The sequence below is a fragment of the Salvelinus fontinalis genome, chromosome 7 (assembly GCF_029448725.1).
Source record: "Salvelinus fontinalis isolate EN_2023a chromosome 7, ASM2944872v1, whole genome shotgun sequence".
Classification (NCBI taxonomy): domain Eukaryota; kingdom Metazoa; phylum Chordata; class Actinopteri; order Salmoniformes; family Salmonidae; genus Salvelinus; species Salvelinus fontinalis.
This window is the reverse complement of record NC_074671.1, coordinates 38,142,959-38,169,919: the sequence shown is the minus strand read 5'-3', so window position 1 is coordinate 38,169,919 and position 26,961 is coordinate 38,142,959. Positions and strand designations below refer to the sequence as shown.

Sequence of the window (26,961 nt, the reverse complement as noted above, 5' to 3'; positions counted from 1 at the left end):
GAGAGAAAGAGAGAGGAACATAGCGAGAGAGAGAGAAAAGCAGAGAGAGACAGAGAGAGAAACACATAGAGAGAGAGAAAGAAACAGCGCGAGAGAGAAACACAACGGGAGAGAGAAACCCAGGGAGAGAAAAAAAACTCAGCGAGAGATAGAGAGAGACAGTGAGAAAGAATGAGAGAAACAAGCAAGAGAGGGAGAGAAACACACATCGAGAAGGGTAGACACAGGAAAACCTGGCTCCCTGTAGAGGAAAGGCTGTGCAACCACTGCACAACAGCAGAACCTGAGACGGAGCTGCATTTCCTGACAAAATGTAAAAAATATAAAACAATTAGAGAGTGTAATTTCCCCAAATTTGAAACTCTTATTCAAGGTTTCAAAGACCTCTCTGATGAGAATAGGCTACCCGTCCTGTTGGGGGAGGACGCAGAGAGTTGTGGGTTGGCAGCGCACTACATTGCCGCCTGCCATAAGTTGAAGGACAGTGTCGGACAGACCAATCAACCTGCACATGTCTTCTACTGTAAGTTTATTGTTATTGTTGAATGTATGGTTATTTTGACACTTGGTTATTGTTGTTACTGTTGTCCCATTGACAATTTTGATTCTCATTTTTATTTTGTAAATAAGCTTTGGCAATATGTACACCGTTACGTCATGCCAATAAAGCAAATTGAATTGAATTGAAAATTGAGAGAGAGAGAGGGAAACACAGTGAGACAGAGAAAAACACAGTTAAAGAGAAAGAAACACAGCGATAGATAGAAACACAGCAAGAGAGAGAAATAGAGCAAGAGAGAAAGAGATAAACAAATAGAGAAAGAGACAGAAAGACAGCGAGAGAGAGACACACTGAGAGAGAGAGAGACAGAGAGTAACACAGCGAGAGAGAGAGAGAGAAACTCAGAGAGAGAGAGAGCGAAAAACACAGCAAGAGAGAGAAACACAGCGAGAGAGAGGGAGAAACACAGCAAAATATAGAGAATCACAGCGAGAGAGAAAAACAGAGCGAGAGAGAGAAAAACAGAGAGAAAGAGAGAGAGAGAGAGAAAGAGACAGAGAGTAACACAGCGAGAGAGAGAAACATGCGAGAGAGAGAAACACAGCGAGAGAGACAGAAACACAGAGAGAGGGAAGCACAGTGAGAGAGAGGGAAGCACAGCGAGAGAGACAGAAACACAGAGAGAGGGAAGCACAGTGAGAGAGAGGGAAGCACAGTGAGAGAGAGGGAAGCACAGTGAGAGAGAGAGAGAAACACAACAAGAGAGAGAATGAGAGAGAAACACAGCGAAAGATAGAGCAAGAGAAACACAGCGAGACAGCGAGACAGAGAAAATACAGTTAGAGAGACAGACAGTGAGAGAGAGAGAGAAACACAATGAGAGAGATAAACACAGCGAGAGAGACAGAAAGACAGCGAGAGCGAGAAACAGTGAGAGAGAGAACCACAGTGATATAGAGAGAGAAACACAGCGATAGAGAGAGACAAAAAGATAAAGAGAGAGAGAAAAGAATTAAGAGAGAGAGAAACATAGCGAGAGAGAGAGAAACACAGTGAGAGAGAGAAACACAGCGAGATAGAAAGCAAGAGAAACACAGCAAGAGAGAGAGAGAAACAAAGCTGGAGAGATAGAGAGAGATATAGAGAGATAGTAACACAGCGAGAGAAAGAAACATGCGAGAGACAGAGAAAAACAGCGAGAGATAGAGAAACTCAATGAGAGAGAGAGAAACACAGCAAGAGAGAGGGAGAGAATCACAGTGAGAGAGAAACACAGAGAGAGAGAGAGAGAGAGAGAGAGAAACATGGGAGAGACAGAAAACCAGCGAGAGAGAGAGAAACACAGTGAGAGAGAGACAGAGAGTAACAGCAAGAGAGAGATAGAGAAACTCAGTGAGAGAGAGAGAGAGAAACACAGTAAGAGAGAGGGAGAGAAACACAGCGAGAGAGAAAATTAAAGAAACACAGCAAGAGAGAGAGAGAGAGATAGCGAGGGAGAGGGAGAGAAACACAGCGAGAGATAAACAGAGAGAGAGAGAAACACAGCAAGAGAGAGTGAGCAAAAATGAGAGAAATGCACACCTCCTGATGTCCATTTAAAAATGTTCAAGCAGGAGTGTATGTCAGAGACCATTGTCGAGTAGTCAAGTAGAAAATGTATTCCCCTTTCATGTGACTCTCAAAAATGTGATTTCTGCAGTTGAATTCTGAGAAGTGAAATGGTAACATTAGAAAACCCTGGCATGTGCCAAGCTAATCAATTTAGGAAAAAGGTACATCACGGGCAATTAGCTGCCATACTCCAAGACCCATCCTGGGCTGGAGAGCATTGGTATTGACCAACGCAGGAGGATTAGTGCTGTGGAGTGTGAGGACTGTTGATTGTTACAGCCGATTTGACACCAGCAGGCCAAAGACGAATGGCTTTAATGGATACAAGCAAAAGGAGGGGGCAGAAGGGCGAGAAAAAGGGTTATTATTTTCCCTTTTTCGATCCATGATTCTTCCCCTCAGGCTATCAATGTTGATTGAATATACATGTTGTAGGGTCTTGATATCTGCCTGGCTGGCATTGTTGAAGTTTTTCCAGGAAACAACAAACTTTTGAGACCAGTGGATTTTTCTCAACAGAGTCAAATAATAAAATATCTAAGCAACTCCATACAGTTGAAGACGGAAGTTTACATGTACTTAGGTTGGAGTCATTAAAACTCGTTTTTCAACAGCTCCACAAGTTTCTTGCTTACAAACTATAGTTTTGGCAAGTTGGATAGGACATCTACTTTGTGCATGACACAAGTAATTTTTCCAACAATTGTTTACAGACAGATTATTTCAATTATAATTCACCTTTTCACAATTCCAGTGGGTCAGAAGTTTATATACAATGGGTTGACTGTGCCTTTAAACAGCTTGGAAAATTCCATGGCTATAGAAGCTTCTGATAGAGGCTAATTGACATAATTTGAGTCAATTAAAGGTGTACCTGAGGATGTATTTCAAGACCTACCTTCAAACTCAGTGCCTCTTTGTATTGACATCATGGGAAAATCAAAAGAAATAAGCCAAGACCTCAGAAAAAAATTGTAGACCTCCACAAGAGCGATTTCCAAATGCCTGAAGGTACCACGTTCATCTGTACAAACAATAGTAAACAAGTATAAACAACATGGAACCACGCAGCCATCATACCGCTCAGGAAGGGGATGCGTTCTGCCTCCTAGAGATGAACGTACTTTGGTGCGAAAAGTGCAAATCAATCCCAGAACAACAGCAAAGGACCTTGTGAAGATGCTGGAGGAAACAGGTAGAAAAGTATATATATCCACAGTAAAATGCATCCTATATTGACATAACCTGAAAGGCCGCTCAGCAAGGAAGAAGCCACTGCTCCAAAACCGCCATACAAAAAGCCAGACTACGGTTTGCTACTGCACATGGGGGCAAAGATTGTACTTTTTGGAGAAATGTCCTCTCGTCCGATGAAACAAAAATAGAACTGTTTGGCCATAATGACCATCGTTATGTTTGGAAGAAAAAGGGGAGGATTGTAAGCACGGGGGTGGCAGCATCATGTTGTAGGGGTGCTTTGCTGCAGGATGGACTGGTGCACTTCACAAAATAGATGGCATCATGTGGAAAGAAAATGATGTGGATATATTGAAGCAACATCTCAAGACATCAGTCAGGAAGTTAAAGCTTGGTCGCAAATGGGTCTTCCAAATGGACAATGACCCCAAGCATACTTCCAAAGTTGTGGCAAAATGGCTTAAGGACAATAAAGTCAAGGAATTGACAAGGCCCTGACCTCAATCCCATAGAAAATTTGAGGGCAGAACTGAAAAAGCGTGTGCGAGCAAGGAGGCCTACAAACCTGATTCAGTTACACCAGCACCGTCGGGAGGAATGGGCCAAAATTCACCCAACTTATTGTGGGAAGCTTGTGGAATGCAACCCAAAACATTTAACCCAAGTTAAACAATTTAAAGGCAATGCTACCAAATACTAATTGAGTGTATGTAAACTTCTGACGGACAGGAAATGTGATGAAAGAAATAAAAGCTGAAATAAATAATTCACTTGTAAGGGCTGTCGTTCTCCTCATCCTCGGACGAGGAGAGGAGAGAAGGATCAGTGGACCAATACGCAGCATTCGGGAAATAAGCCATCTTTTATTTGAACCGACGGCAACACGAAACAAAACACTTTCAAATTTACAAAAACAAGAAAACGACGTAGACGAAACCTGAACATAAACTTACATAACTAAACGTAAAACTCACGGACAGGAAACAGACTACATCAAAATAAACGAACAACCGAACAGTCCCGTATGGTGCAAACCATAACACAGATACGGAAGACAATCACCCACAAACAAACAGTGAGAACAACCTACCTAAATATGACTCTTAATTAGAGGAAAACGCAAACCACCTGCCTCTAATTAAGAGCCATACCAGGCAACCCAAAACCAACATAGAAACAGAAAACATAGACTGCCCACCCAAAACACACGCCCTGACCATAAACACATACAAAAACAACATAAAACAGGTCAGGACCGTTACATCTCTCTACTACAATTGTGACATTTCACATTCTTAAAATAAATTGGTGATCCTAACTGACCTAAGACAGGGAATTTTTACGAGGATTAAATGTCAGAATTAAATGTATGTGGTATATGTAAACGGAATATGTAAACTTCCGACTTCAACTGTACATGCAATACAGAAGCTCTCATACAAGTATCCAGTAGGGAGGGTTCTACTACGCTGTATGGAATTGTTTTATGAAAATCACAACAAGGATCATTTAGCTATTAGATTTGGAATTTTAAGACCCCTTGAAGTATCAAAAAATCAAAAAATTATTTGGATGATATTTTGGGGGGCCTTACTGCTATTAGCTCATACAAACATATTGGAAAACAGATTCACTACATTGAACAAAAGATAGTCCCCCAAAATATCAAAAGGAAGTTTATTCGGGAATTGTCTCTCCGAAATCTGAGAGATTTAAGAAAGATCAGGAAAAATATTTGTTATTTATTTTGACATGTATTTAACCCCATTTTTATGTCCATATAACTTCCATGTATTTGTTCAACTGGAACCGGGGGACCTTCAGATGAGTCTTGTGAAGTCTGTGGGCGACTAGAGGAAAACAATGGACATGTACATGTTGGTGAGAGTCTCGCCTTTGCACAGAGGGCTTAGCGTGTAGCCCAAATGGTTTGGCAGATCGGCCGTACCGACTTCAAACGAGTCTACATCGTGTTCATGAGAGTCTCAACTTTCCATAGATGAGACTTTAGGCCAAACCATTCGGACGCTACAGACAAATTATAGCTCTGTCACCTTTCACCGCAGATGGAGAAATGCGACATAGGTGGAAGCTGGTATCTTTAGCTTAAACTGACAGAATTTTATGGTGATGTTTTTATTATGCTAATTTGCAAGAAGGCATCAAGGGGCGTATTGACTGTTTATAGAAAAGGCCCTTACAAGTCTCCTGACGTTTACTGAGGTTAATATATTTTGGACAGTCCAAGTCCGTTATATGTGCGCACCGAACACAGCGGCCCTATTCGCTACACCAACCCAGACCACCACTTTGTAATTTTTTAAAACCACCTAAGAAGAAAAAAGATAACCACCAATGGGGGAATTTGGACATATGGGCAGAGAGGAGGATAGTGGGTCAAAGAACACAAAAAAATTGCATTGATAGATAAATCATTGAAAATGATACCAACTTTCACAAATCTATTCAGGAGTCCAAAAACCACGACGATAGACGCTTGCAACCATTCTGGGCAAAACACATCACTTTTTGGGCCCAAGTCTGACATGTTTCAGTGCAACATTTCTTTAGAGCCATTTGGTTTTCAGTCAGGGAGAAATGCATTGAACTGAGAAAAGCACCGCTTTTGTTCGTCACAAGCTAAAAACGGAATGGTAGAATAAAAGAGACAAACATAGATGCTACCACAAGATGCTGGGCATATCAGGAGCAACTCCTCAGAGGAGGCGAGTGTAGGCTTTCTCTCCTTGATGTGGAGGCTTCCAGAGGCTTGCCGTCTCAGCGATCAGAGAAAGAGATGGAGGGAGAGATGACGTGGAGCACTAGTGAGTGCTTAATAAAGACCTTCCCTTAGCCACCCAGGTGAATCATCAGAGAGAGAGAGAGATGAATAAAATAGAAACAAAAACGAAATAGGAAAGAGGGAAGACTCCACTGGCATGTGAAAATATAAAAATGGAAATGAAACAAGAGGAACCAACTGAGAGGAACGGGAAGGTATAACACAGAGCATTCTGTGTTCTGTTGTACATGAATACATGACTATGTATGGGCTTTTAAGAATGGATTTTGTGTAGAAGTGGTTTTAATATACTGAGTCGGGTAAAATACTTTACAGTGTGTTAAACCCTGTGTGAGGTCTTGTGCCAGACGTTTTGGAATCACAATCTCTTTCTTAAGATTCCGTTGATTTCTGAATAAAACATGAATAGTTTAAATAATAACAAGTTGTGAATTTTTATTTCAATCTTAGATATGTTATGGATAAAAATGCATTCCTAGATAAAGGATACATACCTTTAAATCCAAAATGGCTACAAATTCTCATCTAGTAAAGAAGACTACAAATACAAGTACACTTATTGTTAGCAGGTAACAAAATACTGGGCTGTCCTTACCCACTACAGACATCTCAGGCACAGCAGCTACAAAAGGACCATCTGGAAATGTTGGGGCGTTATCATTGATGTCCTGGACTTTGATGATGAATTCTGACTTTGGTTCCAGGGGCTTTTCAGTGTTGCGGTCGAAGGCTTGTGCGTGGAGGACATAGTGATCTTTCCTCTCCCGGTCCAGGCTTTCTGTTGCATGAATATCTCCTGTCACCTCGTTGATGATGAATATACTCCCAGCGCCTTCCCCACTCAGAATGTACCTTACGGAGCCATCCCCTTTGTCAGAGTTGGAATGAAGCTGTAAGAGAAACCCGAGACAGAATATCAGATGGTTATTGCATAACAGGCATTATTGAATAAGTTACCCCCTAAAGTTATAGCAAGTTTCAAACTTAAATATTTAATAAGTGCTAAATCTCAGTCCAAAATATTAGAAAATGTGGAGATGTTCTGTAGAAAAGCAAAGGAAGCGTAGTCTATTCGTTGTAAGTAGGCTGCTGGTATGCGAACACATAGACAAACCTGTGAGTCTTCAATGTAACCTATTCCTAATGTCATATTCAAAGCTTTAGCCTGGGATTTAGAAATTTGAACCATCTAAATCGGCAGCCTTTTTTGAGATTCAAGTTTTCGGGGTTAGTGAAATCCTTATAAACTCTTTAAAGACGAAATCACTTGAATAAATATTTAATAATGATGCGTGAGAAAGTTACAGATGCACAAATATCATACCCCAAAGACCTCTCACCATTGCAATAACAGGGGACGGGGGGCATGATATTTGTGTAACTTTCTCATTCATAATTATAAAATTTTTATTCAAGAGTATCCGTAATCCCGGTAGCAACCACATTAATGTATAAGTGTTTAGGAACATATTCTATTCTTCTTTACAATAAAAGTGACTCCAAAATGACACAATATATTATTTACCATTCTTTTCTATTCGGCAGAAAAGAATCTGAAACACAACCAAAAAAAAACAACAGCAAATGCATCCAAAAAATGTGTACAGTAGAGTCACAAGCTTGATATAGTCATTTTGTTCTAATTAAATGGGACCAAATACCCGATATGTTTGGTCCCCTAAAACGGGGGGACTATGTACAAAAAGTAATTTGTAAACGGTTAAAATGGATGAAAATACACTCAAATTCAAGTGGACATTCTACAATTTAACCTTATAATTATTGTATAATTTCAAATCCAGAGTGCCGGAGTACAGAGCCAAAACCACAAAAAAAATTTTGTCACTGTCCCAATACTTTTGGAGCTCACGGTATTTACCCAGTGAAGGCAAAGAACATTGAGGGTTCTATCCCTATACCCCAGAATGTAATGTATGATTTTAAAAAACAACAGCCAACACAAAATAACCAGTCACATCAAACACTGAAATGACAGCCTACGTTCCCTTTTACTTTGTTTCAGCTGTTTTCCATGGACATTTATAGCCATATTAATGATGCTGCTGCATGATTTCGCCTGGTTAGAAAAATGGCTAGCTGACGTCTGACACAGTTAGCGCTCTTTGGCAAGGGGGAGATCAAATTCATATTTTGCAACATTGTTGCAGAGGTCTGAGTGGCAAACAGCAAGGTTCATTCAAACCTGTGCTGTTGTAAACTAAATGTTAGCTAGAAAGCAAGATAAAATAATGTGTTTAATAAAAGCATACACTTTTAGATAAACCTTTTAGAAAATTCTAAATGTAACTGCCATTCCTATTCAAAAAACCAACTGCCATTCCAACATGATGATGCAAGAGGAAGGTGGTTGAACCAACTTGCAAGTAGCCTACCAATAAGCATGTTATTTTTCAATGTAAGTAAAGTTGATTATTTAATTCATATATATGACGCCAAAGTCATATGATAAGCTAGGCTAGATAAATACATTTGAAATGTAATTAGAATTTGAGCATGTTTGTAGCTAGTTAAAAATAAAAAGCAAGGCTACTTTAATTTGCCACTTTACAAGCTAGCCAGCTAACTTTGTCAAATGTAACATGATTTTCTTTATTTTGGGATATACCAAATGGAGCTACAGATCCAGCCTGACATTGGCAAGTAGCTAACTGTTACTTTTATTTCAGTATTTCAGTGTGGAGTCAATTGAGGGATCTGTTCAATGAAGCCATTAGAAGACTGTTGCTGACAGAGTATAACTGTATAAATGACTTATAATAAGTCTTAGTGATTCAATAGCCTAATTAATCATTACATTACTTTTAACACACTATCTGCTCAGTCTGGCAGTAACCCAGAACTACCAGAGGCAGAGGATCTCTCTTTCGGCTGCTGCTGACAACAACTGCATGTAAGTTGTACTTCTAAATCATAGCATTTTGGCTTCATTTTGGCAGATTAATTCATGCTTATTTATGAATATTATCTCATGTTTGGCCGGTTCGAATCCTGGGAGGGCGCTGGAAAAAACGGGCGGAATTGATCTGACAACTTGGTTCACATCCACAAAACATTTCTTTACCGTTGGGCCCTTGAGCAATGCCCTTAACCCTAAAACATTCTCTCCATCCAGGGGCGTTGCACTGCAGCTTGAACCTGTGCTCGTTTCCATTGTATGTGTGAGGTCTGCTGTTCGGGGGGGTTGAGAACAGGACAGAAGACACACTTTTGATGTTCAATGTAACTAATGGACAACATTGTATTGTATTTTATTGTATTGTATTCTAAAGAAGTCAGGCAGAGTTGACGTGGGCCTTCATTCAAACAGAGAGATGCCTCCCTGGCCACCAGTGCCTATTTCCAAACTAGCTTTGCATATACAATACATAAAAATATATATTCTGATATTCTTTTGTCCATTATTTAATTGTTTATTAATTTATATAATTAGCTAAAAATATTAGTAGTAGCCATGACTCATATATTGCACCATGCAGGGTTCTATATGGAACCATTTTGGTTCAGTGAAGTAGAACCGTTAGGGTTCTGAAAAATAACCCATAAAATGGTTCTATCCAGAACTTTTAAGGGGTTCCATATATGAAGCAAGTGATTTATGTTCTATAGGGAACCTTTTTTTTCTAAGAGTGTGCTTTAACAAATCAGGACACTATAACTGTACATCAAACACATGGTAAAGAACTTTGAATTTACAGAGCATATACGGTACAAAGTGAAAGGTAACACAGTGGAATTCATACAGCGATCAAACAAAGCCAGAAGAGTTCAATCATCCATTTACATTCTCATCTTCTACATGAATTAACGTGTCAAACCTCAAAGGGCTAGCCACATTAACAGGTTATTTTGACTTTACAGAAATAATGCTTCATGCTAGCCTAGCAGCACCATCTTCATATTGCTTCGCAGATGTATATACCCAACCATCACTGAGCATAGGTAGCCAGTGATGTAGTGGTAAATAAAAAATTGGGTAAACGCTGATCGCTGTTCCCTGAAAATAAAGTAACGCTCCCTACATTTTCAATGCATTTTCCTAAGGTGGGTAAATACTCGTGCAAAAGAAAATAGGTAAATGCAGGTAAACTTCATTTATTTACATTTACCCTCCACTACCCACTGAAGGTAGCCATTATAAACATACGGTAGCTATGTTGAAGCATGAGGTACATATTATTGAGCATACAGTATGAGGAAGACATTATTGATGAGTTAGACTCCCACAGAGTGACTGACAGGCAGCTCTGCAGTCAGGCAGCAAGCCTGGTTGACTGTGATACTTTGTGATATAATGTACTGACAAAGAACTTCAGTAGTCCTGCAGGACAGCTAGCCTGGTTGCCATCTCTATTCAGCTATTACATTCCTCTCCTTGTCAATGTTAGCTAAAAAGATTGGTATCCAGAATACAGAACAGCACCTCAGGGGTGTTTCTGAGTCACGGTCCAGATGTCAGCCGATTTGCACTGGCAATAACAGGCTACTGAATTTCAATCAAAATTATCATCTCAATAAAACAAATACAAAACAGCAGGGGACATTACTGAAAATGGACTTCCCTCGTCCCTGTTCCCTTCTGTATTAGACAACATTAAACTGAACTGTGAAAAGGTGCCAGGGCCAAATCTAATCAAAACTGTGCCTTGCAAAAGAATCCCAACTTAAAAAGGTGCTGGCTGATTGCAAAACTTACTTCTTGATGAGAGCAAACGGTCCTTTTCTCTGGTAAACCATAAAAAGCCTGTAATTAGGTAGGGAGTCAAAGTTCCCAATTCCCCTCCTAATCAGGAATCAGGATTAAGTTAATGACAACCCACCAACCATACAAAGCACACAATAAAATGTGCTGTTTACAATTCCCATGGGTGTTGGAGACTGAAGGAAATAACCTGTCTCAATCAATATTGAGATAGACTATTATTATAGGATTTAAATTTGTATTATACATGTCAGTGTTATGATCAGCATCAGGATGTGTAGTGTACCTATGTCAGGAGGTGTGGAGGAACCCCTTACATGTCCAAAGCAGGCCCTCCACAACACAATCATTCAGAGTGCTAATTTAACCATTGACTTCTTTGGCAAGAGCTAAAAATAGTCGGGGTGTGCATTTGATTAATTGTTCAGCAGTCTTATAGCTTGGGTCTAGAAGCTGTTGAGGAGCCTTTGGACCTAGGCTTGGTGCTCCAGTACCACTTGCCGTGCGGTAGCAGAGTGAAAAGTCTATGACTTGGGTCTTTGACCATTTAAAGGGCCTTCCCTGAAAATGACTGGTATATATATCCTAGATGGCAGGAAGCTTGGCCCCAGTGATGTATTGGGCCGTACGCACTACCCTCTGTAGCGCCTTTACGTTAAGATACCGAGCAGTTTCCATACCAGGCGGTGATGCAACCAGGATGCTCTTGATGGTGCAGCTGCAGAACTTTTTGAGGATCTTAGTACCGATGCCAAATCTTTTCAGTCTCCTGAAGGGGAAAAGGTGTTGTCGTTGCCCTCTTCACAACTGTCTTGGTGTGTTTGGACCATAATAGTTTGTTGCTGATGTGGAAACCAAGAAACTTGAAACTCTCAACCGACTCCACTTCAACCCTGTTGATGTAAACAGGGGCATGTCCGGCCCTCCTTTTTCATTTATTCCACGATCATCTCCTTTGACTTGCTCACATCGAGAGAGAGGTTGTTGGCCTGATACAACACGGACAGGTCTCTGACCTCCTCCCTATAGGCTGCCTCATCGTTGTCGGTTGATCAGGCCTAACACTGTTGTGTCATCATCAATTTTAATGATAATGTTGGAGTCATGCCTGGCCACACAGTCATGGGTGAACAGGGAGTACAGGAGGGGACTAAGCAAGCACCCCTGAGGGGAATCGGTGTTGAGGAACAGCCTGGCAGATGTGTCGATGCCTACCATTACCACCTGGGGGCGGCCCGTCAGGATGTCCAGGATCCAGTTGCAGAGGGAAGTGTTTAGTCACAGGGTTAGTGATTATCTTTTTGGGCACTATGGTGTTGAACGCTGAGCTGTAGTCATTGAACATCATTCTCACAAAGGTGTTTGTCCAGGTGAGAAAGGGCGGTAAAGAGTGTGAATGAAATTGCGTCATCTGTGGATCTGTTGGGGTGGTATGCGAATTAGAAATGGTCTATGGTTTCCGGGATGATGGTGTTAATGTGAGCCATGACCAGCCTTTTAAAGAACTTCATGGCTACCGACGTGAGTGCTACGGGGCGGAAGTCATTTAGGCAGGTTACCTTCACATTCTTGGGCACAGGGACTATGGTGGTCTGCTTGAAACGTGGGTATTACAGACATGGTCAGGGACAGGTTGAAAATGTCAGTGAAGACACATGCCTGAATACACGCCCTTGTAATCCATCTGGCTATGCGGCCTTGTTATTAAAGGTCTTGATCACATCGGCTATGGAGAGCGTAATCACAAAGTCATCCGGAACTGATGGGGCTCTCATGCATGCTTCAGTGTCGCTTGCCTCGAAGTAAGCATTAACTTCTTGAGAATACAGGGGGTGCTATTTCGCATTAGCATAATTGCCTCTACAGACTAAACTGCCTCTTATTCAATTATTGCTGTTACTATATGCATATAACCATATAGCATTGGATAGAAAACAAGATATGGTTTCTAAAACCGTTCCAATTGAGTCTCTGAGTCAAACACAGGTCATTTCACAGCACTTTCCCTGAGCCTGAAAAAGATTGCAAGATGTGTATGCTCGCTTCAAAGCTCTGCCTATATATGGTCACGCCACCTATGACCCGAATGACACTTCCTACTTCTTCCTATGGGTGTTTGGAAGACGTCAGAGGAGAAATTTTTTGTTTATCTTGTACTGACGTGAAATAAGACTTATTTCTTTAGCGTGACCGACAACTTCCGGTTTCTGAGATGCGCGTTTTCAGAGGTGGCATTGTCTTTTGTTATGCTGACGTTATGGATGAAAACTATCTCCGTGTCGAAGTTTGTTTGCTACATGTGACCATATCACCGTAATGTATGTTTTTTCAATATAGTTTAATCAGATTATTAGAATTTTTTCGGGAGTTTTGCCGTGTTCCGTTCTTTGAGTTTTTTAACTTTGGGAATTGACCGTGCCAGTCGACCAGTACCCAGGCTGAATGAAGAGGGGAGGTTGCCATTGTGAATGGATTGAACGACTCATCAGGACTAAGGACACCTTGATCAACATTCTGATGAAAGACCAGCAATAGTAAGACCCAATTTACGATGTTATTTCATATATCTGTCGTGCATGTGAACTGGTCGCGCGCGTCCAGCTGGTTTTGGCTGGCCTGGTTATGCTAATTAGCGATACATTTTGTTTTCGCTATAAAACATTTAAAAAATCTGAAATATTGTTTGGATTCACCAGATGTTGGGCTTTCAATGTCTGTACGCTGTGTATTTTTTCTGAAATGTTTTAAGACAAGTAATTAGTTATATAACGTTGGTCTCTGTAATTGTTCTAGCTGCATCAGCACTATATCAGATTGCAGCTGCAATGTAGAACTGTGATTTATACCTGAAAAATGCACATTTAAAAAAAAAAAACTATGCTATACCATAAATATGTTATCAGACTGTCATCTTATAAATTTGTTTGTTGGTTTGTGGCTATCAATATCTTAGTTTAGCCGAATTGGTGATAGCACCTGATGGAGTAAGAAACTGTTGGAGTAAGAAAATGGTGTCTTTTGCTAACGTGTTTAGCTAATAGATTTACATATTTTGTCTTCCCTGTAAAACATTTAAAAAATCTGAAATGGTGGTTTTATTCACAAGATCTGTGTCTTTCATTGGGTGTCTTGGACTTGTGATTTAATGATATTTAGATGCTACTATTTAATTGTGACGCTATGCTAGCGATGCTAATCAGTGTGTGGGGGGGGGGGGGGTGCTCCCGGATCCGGGTTAGGTACTCTGTAGAGGTTAAAAGGCACTTAGCTCATCTGGTAGGCTTGCGTCACTAGGTACCTCACGGCTGGGTTTCCCTTTGTAGACCAATAGTTTGCAAGCCCTGCCACATCCGACGAACGTCAGAGGTGGGGTTGTACGATTCAATCTTAGTCCTGTATTGATGCTTTGCCTGTTTGATGGTTCATCTGAGGGCATAGTGGGATTTAGTGTCGAATTTAGTTTCTCACTTCTTGAAAGCAGCAGCTCTAGCCTTTAGCTCGGTGCGGATGTTGCCTGTAATCCATGGCTTCTGGTTGGGATATGTACATATGGTCACTGTGGGGACGATGTCGTCGATGCACTTATTGATGAAGCCAATGACTGAGGGGGTATACTCCTCAATGCCATTGGATGATTCACAGAACATATTCCAGTCTGTGCTAACAAAACAGTCCTATAGCGTAGCATCTGTGTCATCGGACAACTTCCGTATTGAGCGAGTCACTGGTACTTCCTGCTTTAAGTTTTTCTTGTAAGCAGGAATCAAGAGGATATAATTATGGTTAAAAGAAATCCCTCTGGTTGCACATGTGACATGCTGGTAGACATTAGGTAAAATGGATTTAAGTTTGCCTGCATTAAAGTCCCCAGCCACTAGGAGCGCCACTTCTGTACGAGCATGTTCTTGTTTGCTTATGGCCTTATACAGCTCGTTGAGTGCGGTCTTAGTGCCAGCATCGGTTTGTGGTGGTATATAGACAGCTAAGAATAATATAAACTCAGCAAAAAAGAAATGTCCTCTCACAGTCAACTGCGTTTATTATCAGCAAACCTAACATGTGTAAATATTTGTATGAACACAACAAGATTCAACATCTGAGACATAAACTGAACAAGTTCCACAGACATGTGACTAAGATAAATGGAATAGTGTGTCCCTGATCAAAGGGGGGGGGGGGGGGGGAAATAAAAAGTAACAGTCAGTTTCGGGTGTGGCCACCAGCTGCATTAAGTACTGCAGTGCATCTCCTCCTCGTGGACTGCACCAGATTTGCCAGTCCTTCCACCAAGGCACTAGCAAGTTCCCAGATATTTCTGGGGGGAATGGCCCTAGCCCTAACCCTTCGATCCAAAAGGTCCCAGACGTGCTCAATGGGATTGAGATCCGGGCCCTTTGCAGGCCATGGCAGAACACCAATCGACCATAATAAAAAAGAAACGTCTTGCAGGAAATCAAGGCACAGAACGAGCAATATGGCTGATGGCATTGTCATGCTGGAGGGTCATGTCAGGATGAGCCTGCAGGAAGGGTACCACATGAGGGAGGAGGATGTCTTCCCTGTAACGCACAGTGTTGAGATTGCCTGCAATGACAACAAGCTCAGTCCGATGATGCTGTGACACACCGCCCCCAGACCATGACGGACCCTCCACCTCCACATCGATCCCGCTCCAGAGTACAGGCCTCGGTGTAACCCTCATTCCTTCAATGATAAACATGAATCCGACCATCACCCCTGGTGAGACAAAACCGTGACTCGTCAGTGAAGAGGACTTTTTGCCAGTCCTGTCTGGTCCAGTGATGGTGGGTTTGTGCCCATAGGCCTCTCAGAGCCTCTCTGAGCACTGATGGATGCATTGTGCGTTCCTGATGCAACTTGGGCAGTTGTTGTTGCCATCCTGTACCTGTCCTGCAGGTGTGATGTTCAGATGTACCGATCCTGTGGAGGTGTTGTTACACGTGTTCTGCCACTGCGAGGACGAACAGCCGTCCATCCTGCCTCCTTGTAGTGCTGTCTTAGGCGTCTCACAGTACGGACATTGTAATTTATTGCCCTGGCCACATCTACAGTCTTCATGCCTCCTTGCAGCATGCCAAAAGGCACGTTCACACAGATGAGCATGGACCCTGGGCATCTTTCTTTTGGTGTTTTTCAGAGTCAGTAGAAAGGCCTATTTAGGCCTATTTGTCCTAAATCTTTAGTGTCCTAAATTGCCTACCATCTGTAAGCTGTAAGCTGAGTCTTAACGACCGTTCCACAGGTGCATGTTCATTAATTGTTTATGGTTCATTGAACAAGCATGGGATACCGTATATAAACCCTTTGCAATGAAGATCTGTGAAGTTATTTGGATTTTTACGAATTATCTTTGAAAGACAGGGTCCTGAAAAAGGAACGTTTCTTTTTTTTGCTGAGTTTAGATGGATAATTCTCTTGTTAGATAGTGTGGTCTACAGCTTATCATAAAGGTACTCTACCTCAGTAGAGCAATACCTCGAGAATTCTTTAGCATTAGATATTGCGCACCAGCAGTTATTGACAAATAGACAAACACCCCCGCCCCTCGTCTTACCAGACGTAGCTACTCTGTCCTGGCGATAAACAGAAAAGCCAGCCAGCTCTCCGTTTCGTCATTCAGCCATGACTTGGTGAAACATAAGTTATTTCAGTTTTTATTGTCCAATTGGTAAGATATTCTCCAGAGTAGATCATCAAGTTTGTTTTCCAGTGATTGCACATTGGCCAATAGAACCGATGTAATGGCGATGTAATTTACTCACTCGCCTACCAGTCCTAACAAGGCATCCCGACCATCTCGGTATCTCTGGGTTTTCTTCACACGAATGACGGGGATGTGGACCTGTTCTCCGGAAGCAATATGTCCTTTGCGTCGGACTCGTTTAAGAAAAAATCTTTGTCCAGTTCGGGGTGATTAATCGCTGTTCTGATGTCCAGAATATATTTTCGGTCATAAGAGACAGTGGCAGCAACTTTATGTACAAAATAAGTTAGAAACAATGCAAAAAAAAACGAACAAAATAGCACACTTGGTTAGGAGCCTGTAAAACGGCAGCCATCCAGTCCAGCGCCATTTGTTAAAGGAATGTAGGCTGTCAATACCGAGGCTGAATCTGTTAGGTAGACCAATCTATGTTGTTAGAGACAGAATCCTTTGGGGCTATGGCAACAATTACAGTAGTCAGGAACGGCCAGAGTGACATAGACGTCGTAACATAACATTAAATATCCAATACTGAAACTAACTAGACTGAACCTACCAGGAAGACCACTGCTGTTAGAGACATAATTCTTTGGCTATTGCTGCACCGCCATGCAGAGAAGGCCTTCTAATGCATTATATTCCAATACAGTCAGGCATAATTTATTTATGGTTCATTAAAGGTATTCACTCAGAAATGTTCATGACTCTCCGCCATTTGGATGTAATTAGCGTCAATTTTGTCAATCCATGAAACGGGCCTGCCGATAAGAGCCGAGCTGAAAATACATCACCACTGTCTGTCTGTCTGTCTGTCTGTCTGTCTGTCTGTCTGTCTGTCTGTGTGTGTGTGTGTGTGTGTGTGTGTGTGTGTGTGTGTGTGTGTGTGTGTGTGTGTGTGTGTGTGTGTGTGTGTGTGTGTGTGTGTGTGTGTGTGTGTGTGTGTGTGTGTGTGTGTGTGTGTGTGTGTGTGTGTGTGTGTGTGTGTGTGTGTGTGTGTGTGTGTGTGCGCGTGCAGTGTGTTTGTGTGTGCGGGAATAATGAAGGTCAGATGAAAACTACTGCAATGCCCTGTAGAGAGGGGAGGGAATGGAGAGATGTGTGGGGGCCTGCCTGTCAGTTAGCAGTGAGTGTCCACATGATAAAAATAACAAAAAAATAACTCTAATACTGAGGGCGCCATTTGGTACGCAGACATACTTTATGAGTGAGAGGATGGAGGGATTATGTTTTTCTCTTTCCTTCCCTCTATGGTGAGTTTATTATGGCCAATTGGATGACTGTCTGGCACATGGCTGGTGGATGTTGGTTGTTTGCGGCGCAGGGATTTCATTACTCTGGAGTGTTAAAGGGGTAAAAAAATATCCGGGCACCAAAGTCACCGGCTGGAGCACTCAGATCCCCGGACAAGCCCTAGACAGACAAAGTCTAGATAGATTTCATGATATGGCCAGGGTTACAGCTAGATAAAGCACGGGTAAAAAGAGACAAAGTCTAGATAGGTAAAGCCCCGCCTTATCTCAGTTCACTGGTCACCATAGCAACACCCACCCGTAGCACGCGCTCCAGCAGGTATATTGCACTCGTCATCCCCAAAGCCGCCTTTCCTTCCAGTTGTCTGCTGCCAATGACCAGAACAAATTGCAAAAATCTCTGAAGCTGGAGTCTTATATCTCCCTCTCTAACTTTAAGCATCAGCTGTCTGAGAAGCTTACCGATCACTGTACCTGTACACAGCCAATCTGTAAATAGCACGCCCGACTACCTCATCCCCATATTATTACTTACACTCTTGCCCTTTTGTACCCCAATATCTCTACTTGCGCATTCACCATCTGCACATCTATCACTCCAGTATTAATGCTAAATTGCAATTATTTTTTCCTCTAGGGCCTATTTATTGCCTACCTCCCTACTCTTCTACATTTGCACACACTGTATATAGATTTTTCTATTTTTCGTTTCTGTTATTGACTGTACATTGTTGTTGTTTTTGTCGCACTGCTTTGCTTTATCATGGCCAGGTCGCAGTTGTAAATGAGAACTGGGCTACCTGGTTAAATAAAGATGAAATAAAACAATTATATATTTTTTTCTTTATTCTCTTAAGTGAAAGGAAACTTTTAAATGGTATATACAGTTGAAGTCGGAAGATTGCAAACAAATATATATTTTTCACAATTCCTGACACTTAATCCAAGAAAAATTGTCCTGTCTTAGGTCAGTTAGGATCACCAATTTATTTTAAGAATGTGAAATGTCAGAGTAATATTAGAGAGAATGATTTATTTCAGATTTAATTTCTTTCATCGCATTCCTAGTGGGTCATACACTCAATTAGTATTTGAAAGCGTTGCCTTGAAATTGTTTAACTTGGGTCAAACGTTCCGGGTAGCCTTCCACAAGCTTCCCACAATAAGTTGGGTGAATTTTGGCCTTTTCCTCATGATGGAGCTGATGTAACGGAGTCAGGTGTGTAGGCCGACTTGTTTGCACACACTTTTCAGTTCTGCCCTCAAATTTTCAATAGGCTTGAGGTCAGGGCTTTGTGATGGCCACTCCAATACCTTGACCTTATTGTCCTTAAGCCATTTTGCCACAAATTTGGAAGTATGTTTGAGGTCATTGTCCATTTGGAAGACCCATTTGCGACCAAGCTTTAACTTCCTGACTGATGTCTTGAGATGTTGCTTCAACATATCCACATAATTTTCTTTCCTCATGATGACATCTATTTTGTGAAGTGCACCAGTCCCTCCTGCAGCAAAACACCCCTACAACATGATGCTGCCACCCCCGTGCTTCACAGTTGGGATGGTGTTCTTCGGCTGGCAAGCCTCCCCCTTTTCCTTCAAACATAACAATGGTCATTATGGCCAAACAGTTCTATTTTTATGTCATCAGACAAGAGGACATTTCTCCAAAAAGTACGATCTTTGTCCCCATGTGCAGTTGTAAAGCGTAGTCTGGCTTTTTTATGGCAGTTTTGGAGCAGTGGCTTCTTCCTTGCTGAGCGGCCTTTCAGGTTATGACGATATAGGGATCGTTTTACTGTGGATATAGATTATTTTGTACCTGTTTCCTCCAGCATCTTCACAAGGTCCTTTGCTGTTGTTCTGGGATTGATTTGCACTTTTCACACCGAAGTGCGTTCATCTCTAGGAGACAGAACGCGTCTCCTTCCTGAGCAGTATGACGGCTGCGTGGTCCCATGGTGTTTATACTTGCGTACTATTGTTTGTACAGATGAACGTGGTACCTTCAGGCATCTGGAAATTGCTCCCAAGGATGAACCAGACTTGTGGAGGTCTACAAAACATTTTTCTGAGGTCTTGGCTGATTTCTTTTGATTTTCCCATGATGTCAAGCATAGAGGCACTGAATTTGAAGGTAGGCCAGGAAATACATACACAGATGCAGCTCCAATTGACTCAAATCATGTCAATTAGCCTATCAGAAGCTTCTAAAGCCATGACATAATTTTCTGGAATTTTCCAAGCTGTTTAAAGGCACTGTCAACTTAGTGTAGGTAACCTTCTGACCCACTGGAATTGTGATACAGTGAATTATAAGTGAAATAATCTGTCAACAATTGTTTGAAAAATGACTTGTGTCATGCACAAAGTAGATATCCTAACTGACTTGCTAAAACTATAGTTTGTTAACAAGAAATTTGTGAAGTGGTTAAAAAAACGTTGACTCCAACCTAAGTGTATGTAAACTTCCGACTTTTTCTGTAAGTTTTCAGCCCTTTTGCTTGAAATTGAGCTTCGTGTGCATCCTGTTTCCATTGATCATCCTTGAGATGTTTCTACAACTTGATTGGAGTTCACCGGTGGTAAATTCAATTGATTGCATATGATTTTGAAAAGCACACACCTGTCTATATAAGGTCCCACAGTTGTCAGTGCATTTCTTAGCAAAAACCAAGCCATGAGGTCGCAGCAATTTTCTGTAGATCTCTGAGACAGGATTGTGTCGAGGCACAGATCTGGGGAAGGGTACCAAAAAAAGTCTGCAGCATTGAAGGTCCCCAAGAACACAGTGGCCTCCATCATTCTTAAATGGATGATGTTTGGAGCCATCCAAGACTCTTCCTAGAGCTGGCCGCTTGCCAAACTGAGCAATCAGGGGAGAAATGCCTTAGTCGGGGAGATGGGAGAATCTTCCAGAAGGACAACCATCTCTGCAGCACTCCACCAATCAGGCCGTTATGGTAGAGTGACCAGACAGAATCCAATCGTCAGTAAAAGGCACATGACGGCCCACTTGAAGTTTGCCAAAAGGCATCTCAAGGTTCTCAGACCATGAAAAAAAATATTCTCTGGTCTGATGAACCCAAGATTGAACTCTTTGCCCTGAATGCCAAGCGTCACGTCTGGAGGAAACATGGCACCATCCCTACGGTGAAGCATGGTGGTGGCAACATAATGCTGTGGGGATGTTTTTCAGCTACAGGGACTGGGAGACTAGTCAGGATCGAGGGAAAGATGAATGGAGAAAAATACAGAGATCCTTGATGAATACCTGCTCCAGAGAGCTCAGAACCTCAGACTGGGGCGAAGGTTCACCATCCAACAGGACAACAACTCTGAGCACACAGCCAAGGCAATGCAGGAGTGGCTTCGGGACAAGTCTCTGAATGTCCTTGAGTGGCCCAGCCAGAGCCTGGACTTGAACCCGATCGAACATCTCTGGAGAGACCTGAAAATAGCTGTGCAGCAACGCTCCCCACCAACCTGACAGAGCTTTAGAGGATCTGCAGAGAAGAATGTAAGAAACTTCCCAATTACAGGTGTGCCAATCTTGTAGCATCATACCCAATAAGAATCGATGCTGTAATCGCTGCCAAAGGTGCTTCAAGAAAGTACTGAGTAAAGGGTCTGAATACATATGCAAATGTGATATTTATTTTTTTGTATTTATAATTAGCAATTTTAGAGCATGTGAAGATCGGAGGGATTTGTAGTGTCTTCAAATAAATGTTTCCAAACAAGGAGTTCCCCATTGCACAGCTGACAGAGCAACATGATAAGGTAGACATGCTGGAGAGGATAAGAAAATCGATCAGATTAGAAGCTCTCGTTCATAATGTGTCCTGGCACACTGGTTTGCCACTGACAGACAGACGGCCTTACCACATATTCAACCAGATGAAGATATAACACCAGGCATAGTAACACAGTTATTCTCTTGTGATGTGCTTGTAACTTCCGGCGCCGACCGAGATGGCCGCCTCGCTTCGCGTTCCTAGGAAACTATGCAGTATTTTGTTGTTTTATGTGTTATTCCTTACATTGGTACCCCAGGTAATCTTAGGTTTCATTACATACAGTGGGGAGGAACTACTGAATATAAGAGGAACGTCAACTCACCATCGTTACAACCAGGAATATGACTCTCCCGAAGCGGATCCTGTGTTTTGCCTTCCACCCAATACAATGGATCTGATCCCAGCCGGTGACCCTAAACAACGACGCCGTAAAAGGCGGTCTCCTGGTCAGGCTTCGGAGACGGGCACATCGCGCTCCACTCCCTATCATACTACTCGCCAATGTCCAGTCTCTTGACAATAAGGTTGATGAAATCCAAGCACGGGTAACATTCCAGAGAGACTTCAGGGATTGTAACGTTCTTTGCTTCACGGAAACATGGCTCACTCGAGAGACGCTAACGGAGTCGGTGCAGCCAGCTGGTTTCTTCACACATCGCGCCGACAGAAACAAACATCTGTCTGGTAAGAAGAGGGCGGGGGTGTATGCCTTATGATCAACGAGACGTGGTGTGATCATAACAACATACAGGAACTCAAGTCATTCTGCTCACCAGAATTAGAATTCCTCACAATCAAATGTCGACCGCATTATCTACCAAGGGAATGCTCTTCGATTATAATCACAGCCGTATATATTCCCCCCCAAACAGACACATTGATGGCCCTGAACGAACTTTATCTGACTCTTTGTAAGCTGGAAACCACACACCCTGAGGCTGCATTCATAGTAGCTGGGGATTTTAACAAGGCTAATCTGAAAACAAAACTCCCTAAATTCTATCAGCATATCGATTGTGCTACCAGGGCTGGTAAAACCTTGGATCATTGTTATACTAACTTCCGCGACGCATATAAGGCCCTGCCCCGCCCTCCTTTCGGAAAAGCTGACCACGACTCCATTTTGTTGCTTCCAGCTTACAAACAAAAACTCAAACAGCAAGCTCCCGCGCTCAGGTCCGACCAATCTGATTCCACGCTTCAAGACTGCTTCGATCACGTGGATTGGGCTATTTTCCGCATTGCGTCCAACAACAACATTGCGAAAATGCTGATTCGGTGAGCGAGTTCATTAGAAAGTGCATTGACGATGTCGTACCCACAGCAACGATTAAAACATTCCCAAACCAGAAACCGTGGATTGATGGCAGCATTCGCGTGAAACTGAAAGCGCGAACCACTGCTTTTAACCAGGGCAAGGTGACCGGAAACATGACCGAATACAAACAGTGTAGCTATTCCTTCCGCAAGGCAATCAAACAAGCTAAGTCCCAGTATAGAGACAAAGTAGAGTCGCAATTCAACAGCTCAGAAACAAGAGGTATGTGGCAGGGTCTACAGTCAATCACGGATTACAAAAAGAAAACCAGCCCCTCCGCGGACCAGGATGTCTTGCTCCCAGACAGACTAAATCACTTTTTTGCTCGCTTTGAGGACAATACAGTGCCACTGACACGGCCCGCTACCAAAACCTGCGGGCTCTCCTTCACTGCAGCCGAGGTGAGTAAAACATTTAACTTCTACTGCCTCAGAAACCCGGATCCGGGAGCACCCCCCACCCCCCACACACTGTTTAGCATAGCTAGCATAGCTTCACAAGTAGATAGTAGCATCTAAATATCATTAAATCACAAGTCCAAGACACCAGATGAAAGATACAGATCTTGTGAATAAAGCCACCATTTCCGATTTTTAAAATGTTTTACAGGGAAGACACAATATGTAAAGATGTACATCTATTACCTAAAAACACATTAGCATAATCCACCATCTTTTATTTGTCCACCAACACCAGTAGCCATCACCAATTCGGCTAAACTAAGATATTTATAGCCCCTAACCAACAAAAAAACTCATTAGATGACAGTCTGATAACATATTTATGGTATGGGATAGGTTTTGTTAGAAAAAAGTGCATATTTCAGGTAGCTGCCATAGGTTACAATTGCACCCACCGTCACAAATGGACTAGAATAATTACAATGAGCAACGTGTTTACCTAACTACTAATCATCAAACATTTCGTAAAAATACACAGCATACACGAATCGAAAGACACAGATCCTGTGAATACAGACAATATTTCAGATTTTCTAAGTGTCTTACAGCGAAAACACAATAAATCGTTATATTAGCGTAGCACATAGCACATAGCAGCCCAGCATTGATTCTAGCCAAAGTGAGCGATAAAAGTCAACATCGCCAAAAGATATTAATTTTTTCACTAACCTTCTCAGAATTCTTCCGATGACACTCCTGTAACATCATTTTACAATATACATATACAGTTTGTTCGAAAAGGTGCATATTTAGCCATACAAAACCGTGGTTACACAATGAAAATAGTAGCAAAACAAGCCTGAAAATGTCGGTCGCCATCTTTCAGAGTGATCTGGTTTAATTAATAGCTAATCATATACTTGACTAAAAAATACAGGGTTTACAGGAATCGAAAGACAAATTAGTTCTTAATGCAACCGCTGATTTACATTTTTAAAATTATCCTTACTTTTCAATACAGGGTTCGCCAAGTGAAGCTATACCAAACAAAATGGCGAAATGTGCGTTTAAAATATTTCGACAGAAACACGATTTATCATATTAAATATTGCTTACTTTGAGGTGTTCTTCCATCAGATTCTTGGGCAATGTATCCTTTCTATGTTATAAACGTCTTTTGGTCGATAGATGTCCTCTGTCCTTCGAAATGTCCACCACCAACGACCGACACCCCAAAACGTGTCCAAAGTTTCAGAGTGCACAACAAATAAATTCCTCTAAAATCGCACTAAACGGATATAAATTGCTATAAAACGGTTCAAATTAACTACATTTTGATGTTTTTAACACCTAAAACGAGTGAAAACATGACCGGAGAAATATTGCTGGTTAGAAAACGATTTGGAACGAGGCAGGTCCGATGCCCTTCACGCTTCAGGCGCACGACGAGAAAGGGCGGTCTCTATACATTTTGGTCTTTTATACTGGCTGTGAATATCCCATCGATTCCATTGAAAGCGTGATGACGTACAGACACCCAGAGGAAGACGTAGGCAGTGTCGGTTTCTTCATAGCATTCACTGTCGCCTTAAAAACAGACCCCAGATCAGAGGTAAAAAAAATTGAAATCTGAACCCTGTCATGAAAAGTGCTGTAGAAATTGTTCTGTACAACTCAGAGACAAAATTTCAACTTCTATAGAAACTAGAAGGTGTTTTCTATCCAATAATAACAATAATATGCATATTGTACGATCAAGAATTTAGCACGAGGCAGTTTAATTTGGAGACACAAATATGCTAATGCGGAACAGCACCCCCTATAGTTCCAAGAGGTTAAACGTGTTAACCCTCGCAAGGCTGCAGGCCCAGACGGCATTCCCAGCCGCGTCCTCAGAGCATGCGCAGACCAGCTGGCTGGTGTGTTTAAGGACATATTCAATCAATCCTTATCCCAGTCTGCTGTTCCCACATGCTTCAAGAGGGCCACCATTGTTCCTGTTCCCAAGAAAGCTAAGGTAACTGAGCTAAACGACTACCACCCCGTAGCACTCACTTCCATCATCATGAAGTGCTTTGCGAGACTAGTCAAGGACCATATCACCTCCACCCTACCTGACGCCCTAGACCCACTCCAATTTGCTTACCGACCCAATAGGTCCACAGACGACGCAATCAAAACCACACTGCACACTGCCCTAACCCATCTGGACAAGAGGAATACCTATGTGAGAATGCTGTTCATCGACTACAGCTCAGCATTTAACACCATAGTACCCTCCAATCTCGTCATCAAGCTCGAGACCCTGGGTCTCGACCCCGCCCTGTGTAACTGGGGCCCCACAAGGGTGCATTCTGAGCCCTCTCCTGTACTCCCTGTTCACCCACGACTGCGTAGCCATACACGCCTCCAACTCAATCATCAGGTTTGCGGACGACACTACAGTGGTAGGCTTGATTACCAACAACGACGAGACGGCCTACAGGGAGGAGGTGAGGGCCCTCGGAGTGTGGTGTCAGGAAAATAACCTCATACTCAACGTCAACAAAACAAAGGAGATGATAGTGGACTTCAGGAAACAGCAGAGGGAGCACCCCCTATCCACATCGACGGGACAGTAGTGGAGAAGGTGGAAAGTTTTAAGTTCCACGGTGTACACATCACGGACAAAATGAATTGGTCCACCCACACAGACAGCATTGTGAAGAAGGCGCAGCAGCGCCTCTTCAACCACAGGAGGCTGAAGAAATTCGGCTTGTCACCAAAAACACTCAAGCACAAACTTCTACAGATGCACAATCGAGGGCATCCTGTCGGGCTGTATCACCGCCTGGTACGGCAACTGCTCCGCCCACAACCGTAAGGCTCCCCAGAGGGTAGTGAGGTCTGCACAACGCATTACCGGGGGCAAACTACCTGCCCTCCAGGACACCTACACCACCCGATGTCACAGGAAGGCCATACAGATCATCAAGGACAACAACCACCCGAGACACTGCCTGTTCACCCCGCTATCATCCAGAAGGCGAGGTCAGTACAGGTGCATCAAAGCAGGGACCGAGAGACTGAAAAACAGCTTCTATCTCAAGGCCATCAGACTGTTCATTTCTTGTCAATAGGGGGGCGCCATTTCGACTTTGTAAAAATTATTTCCCAAATTAATCTGCCTCGTACTCAATTCTTGCTCGTACAATATGCATATTATTATTACTATTGGATAGAAAACACTCTCTAGTTTCTAAAACTGTTTGAATTATATCTGTGAGTAAAACAGAACCCATTTTGCAGGAAGTGACAGGAAGTGGAAAGTCTGAAATCGATGCTCTGTTCTAGGGCCTGCCTATAAATGTCCTTGATATATATCAGTATACATGCACTTCATACGTCTTCCACTAGATGTCGACAGCCAGTGAGAGAAGAAATTGAGTGTATAACTTGATCTGGGGTCGAATAAAAGCTCTTTGTATGACGTGTCACCAGTTTCCTGTTTACTGGAGAGCGCGTGAAGGGACCTGGTTTTGCCTTCTGTAAAGCTGTCGTTAGAGAAGACTAATATCTCCGGCTTTGATTTTATTTGATACATGTGACAATATCATCATAAAGTATGTTTTTTCAATATAGTTTTATTAGATTA

General features: G+C 42.3%; 1 protein-coding gene across 4 annotated transcripts in view; it reads right to left on the bottom strand.

Annotated features, from left to right (window-relative positions):
* LOC129859460 (cadherin-18-like) overlaps nt 1-26,961 on the bottom strand; it is a 409,192-nt gene that overhangs the window by 108,687 nt on the left and 273,544 nt on the right. For all 4 annotated transcript variants that reach the window (XM_055929274.1, XM_055929278.1, XM_055929277.1 and 1 more), the window contains one exon: nt 6,709-7,003. In XM_055929274.1, the coding sequence (XP_055785249.1) occupies nt 6,709-7,003 (295 nt within the window). The remainder of the gene's footprint in view (nt 1-6,708; nt 7,004-26,961) is intronic.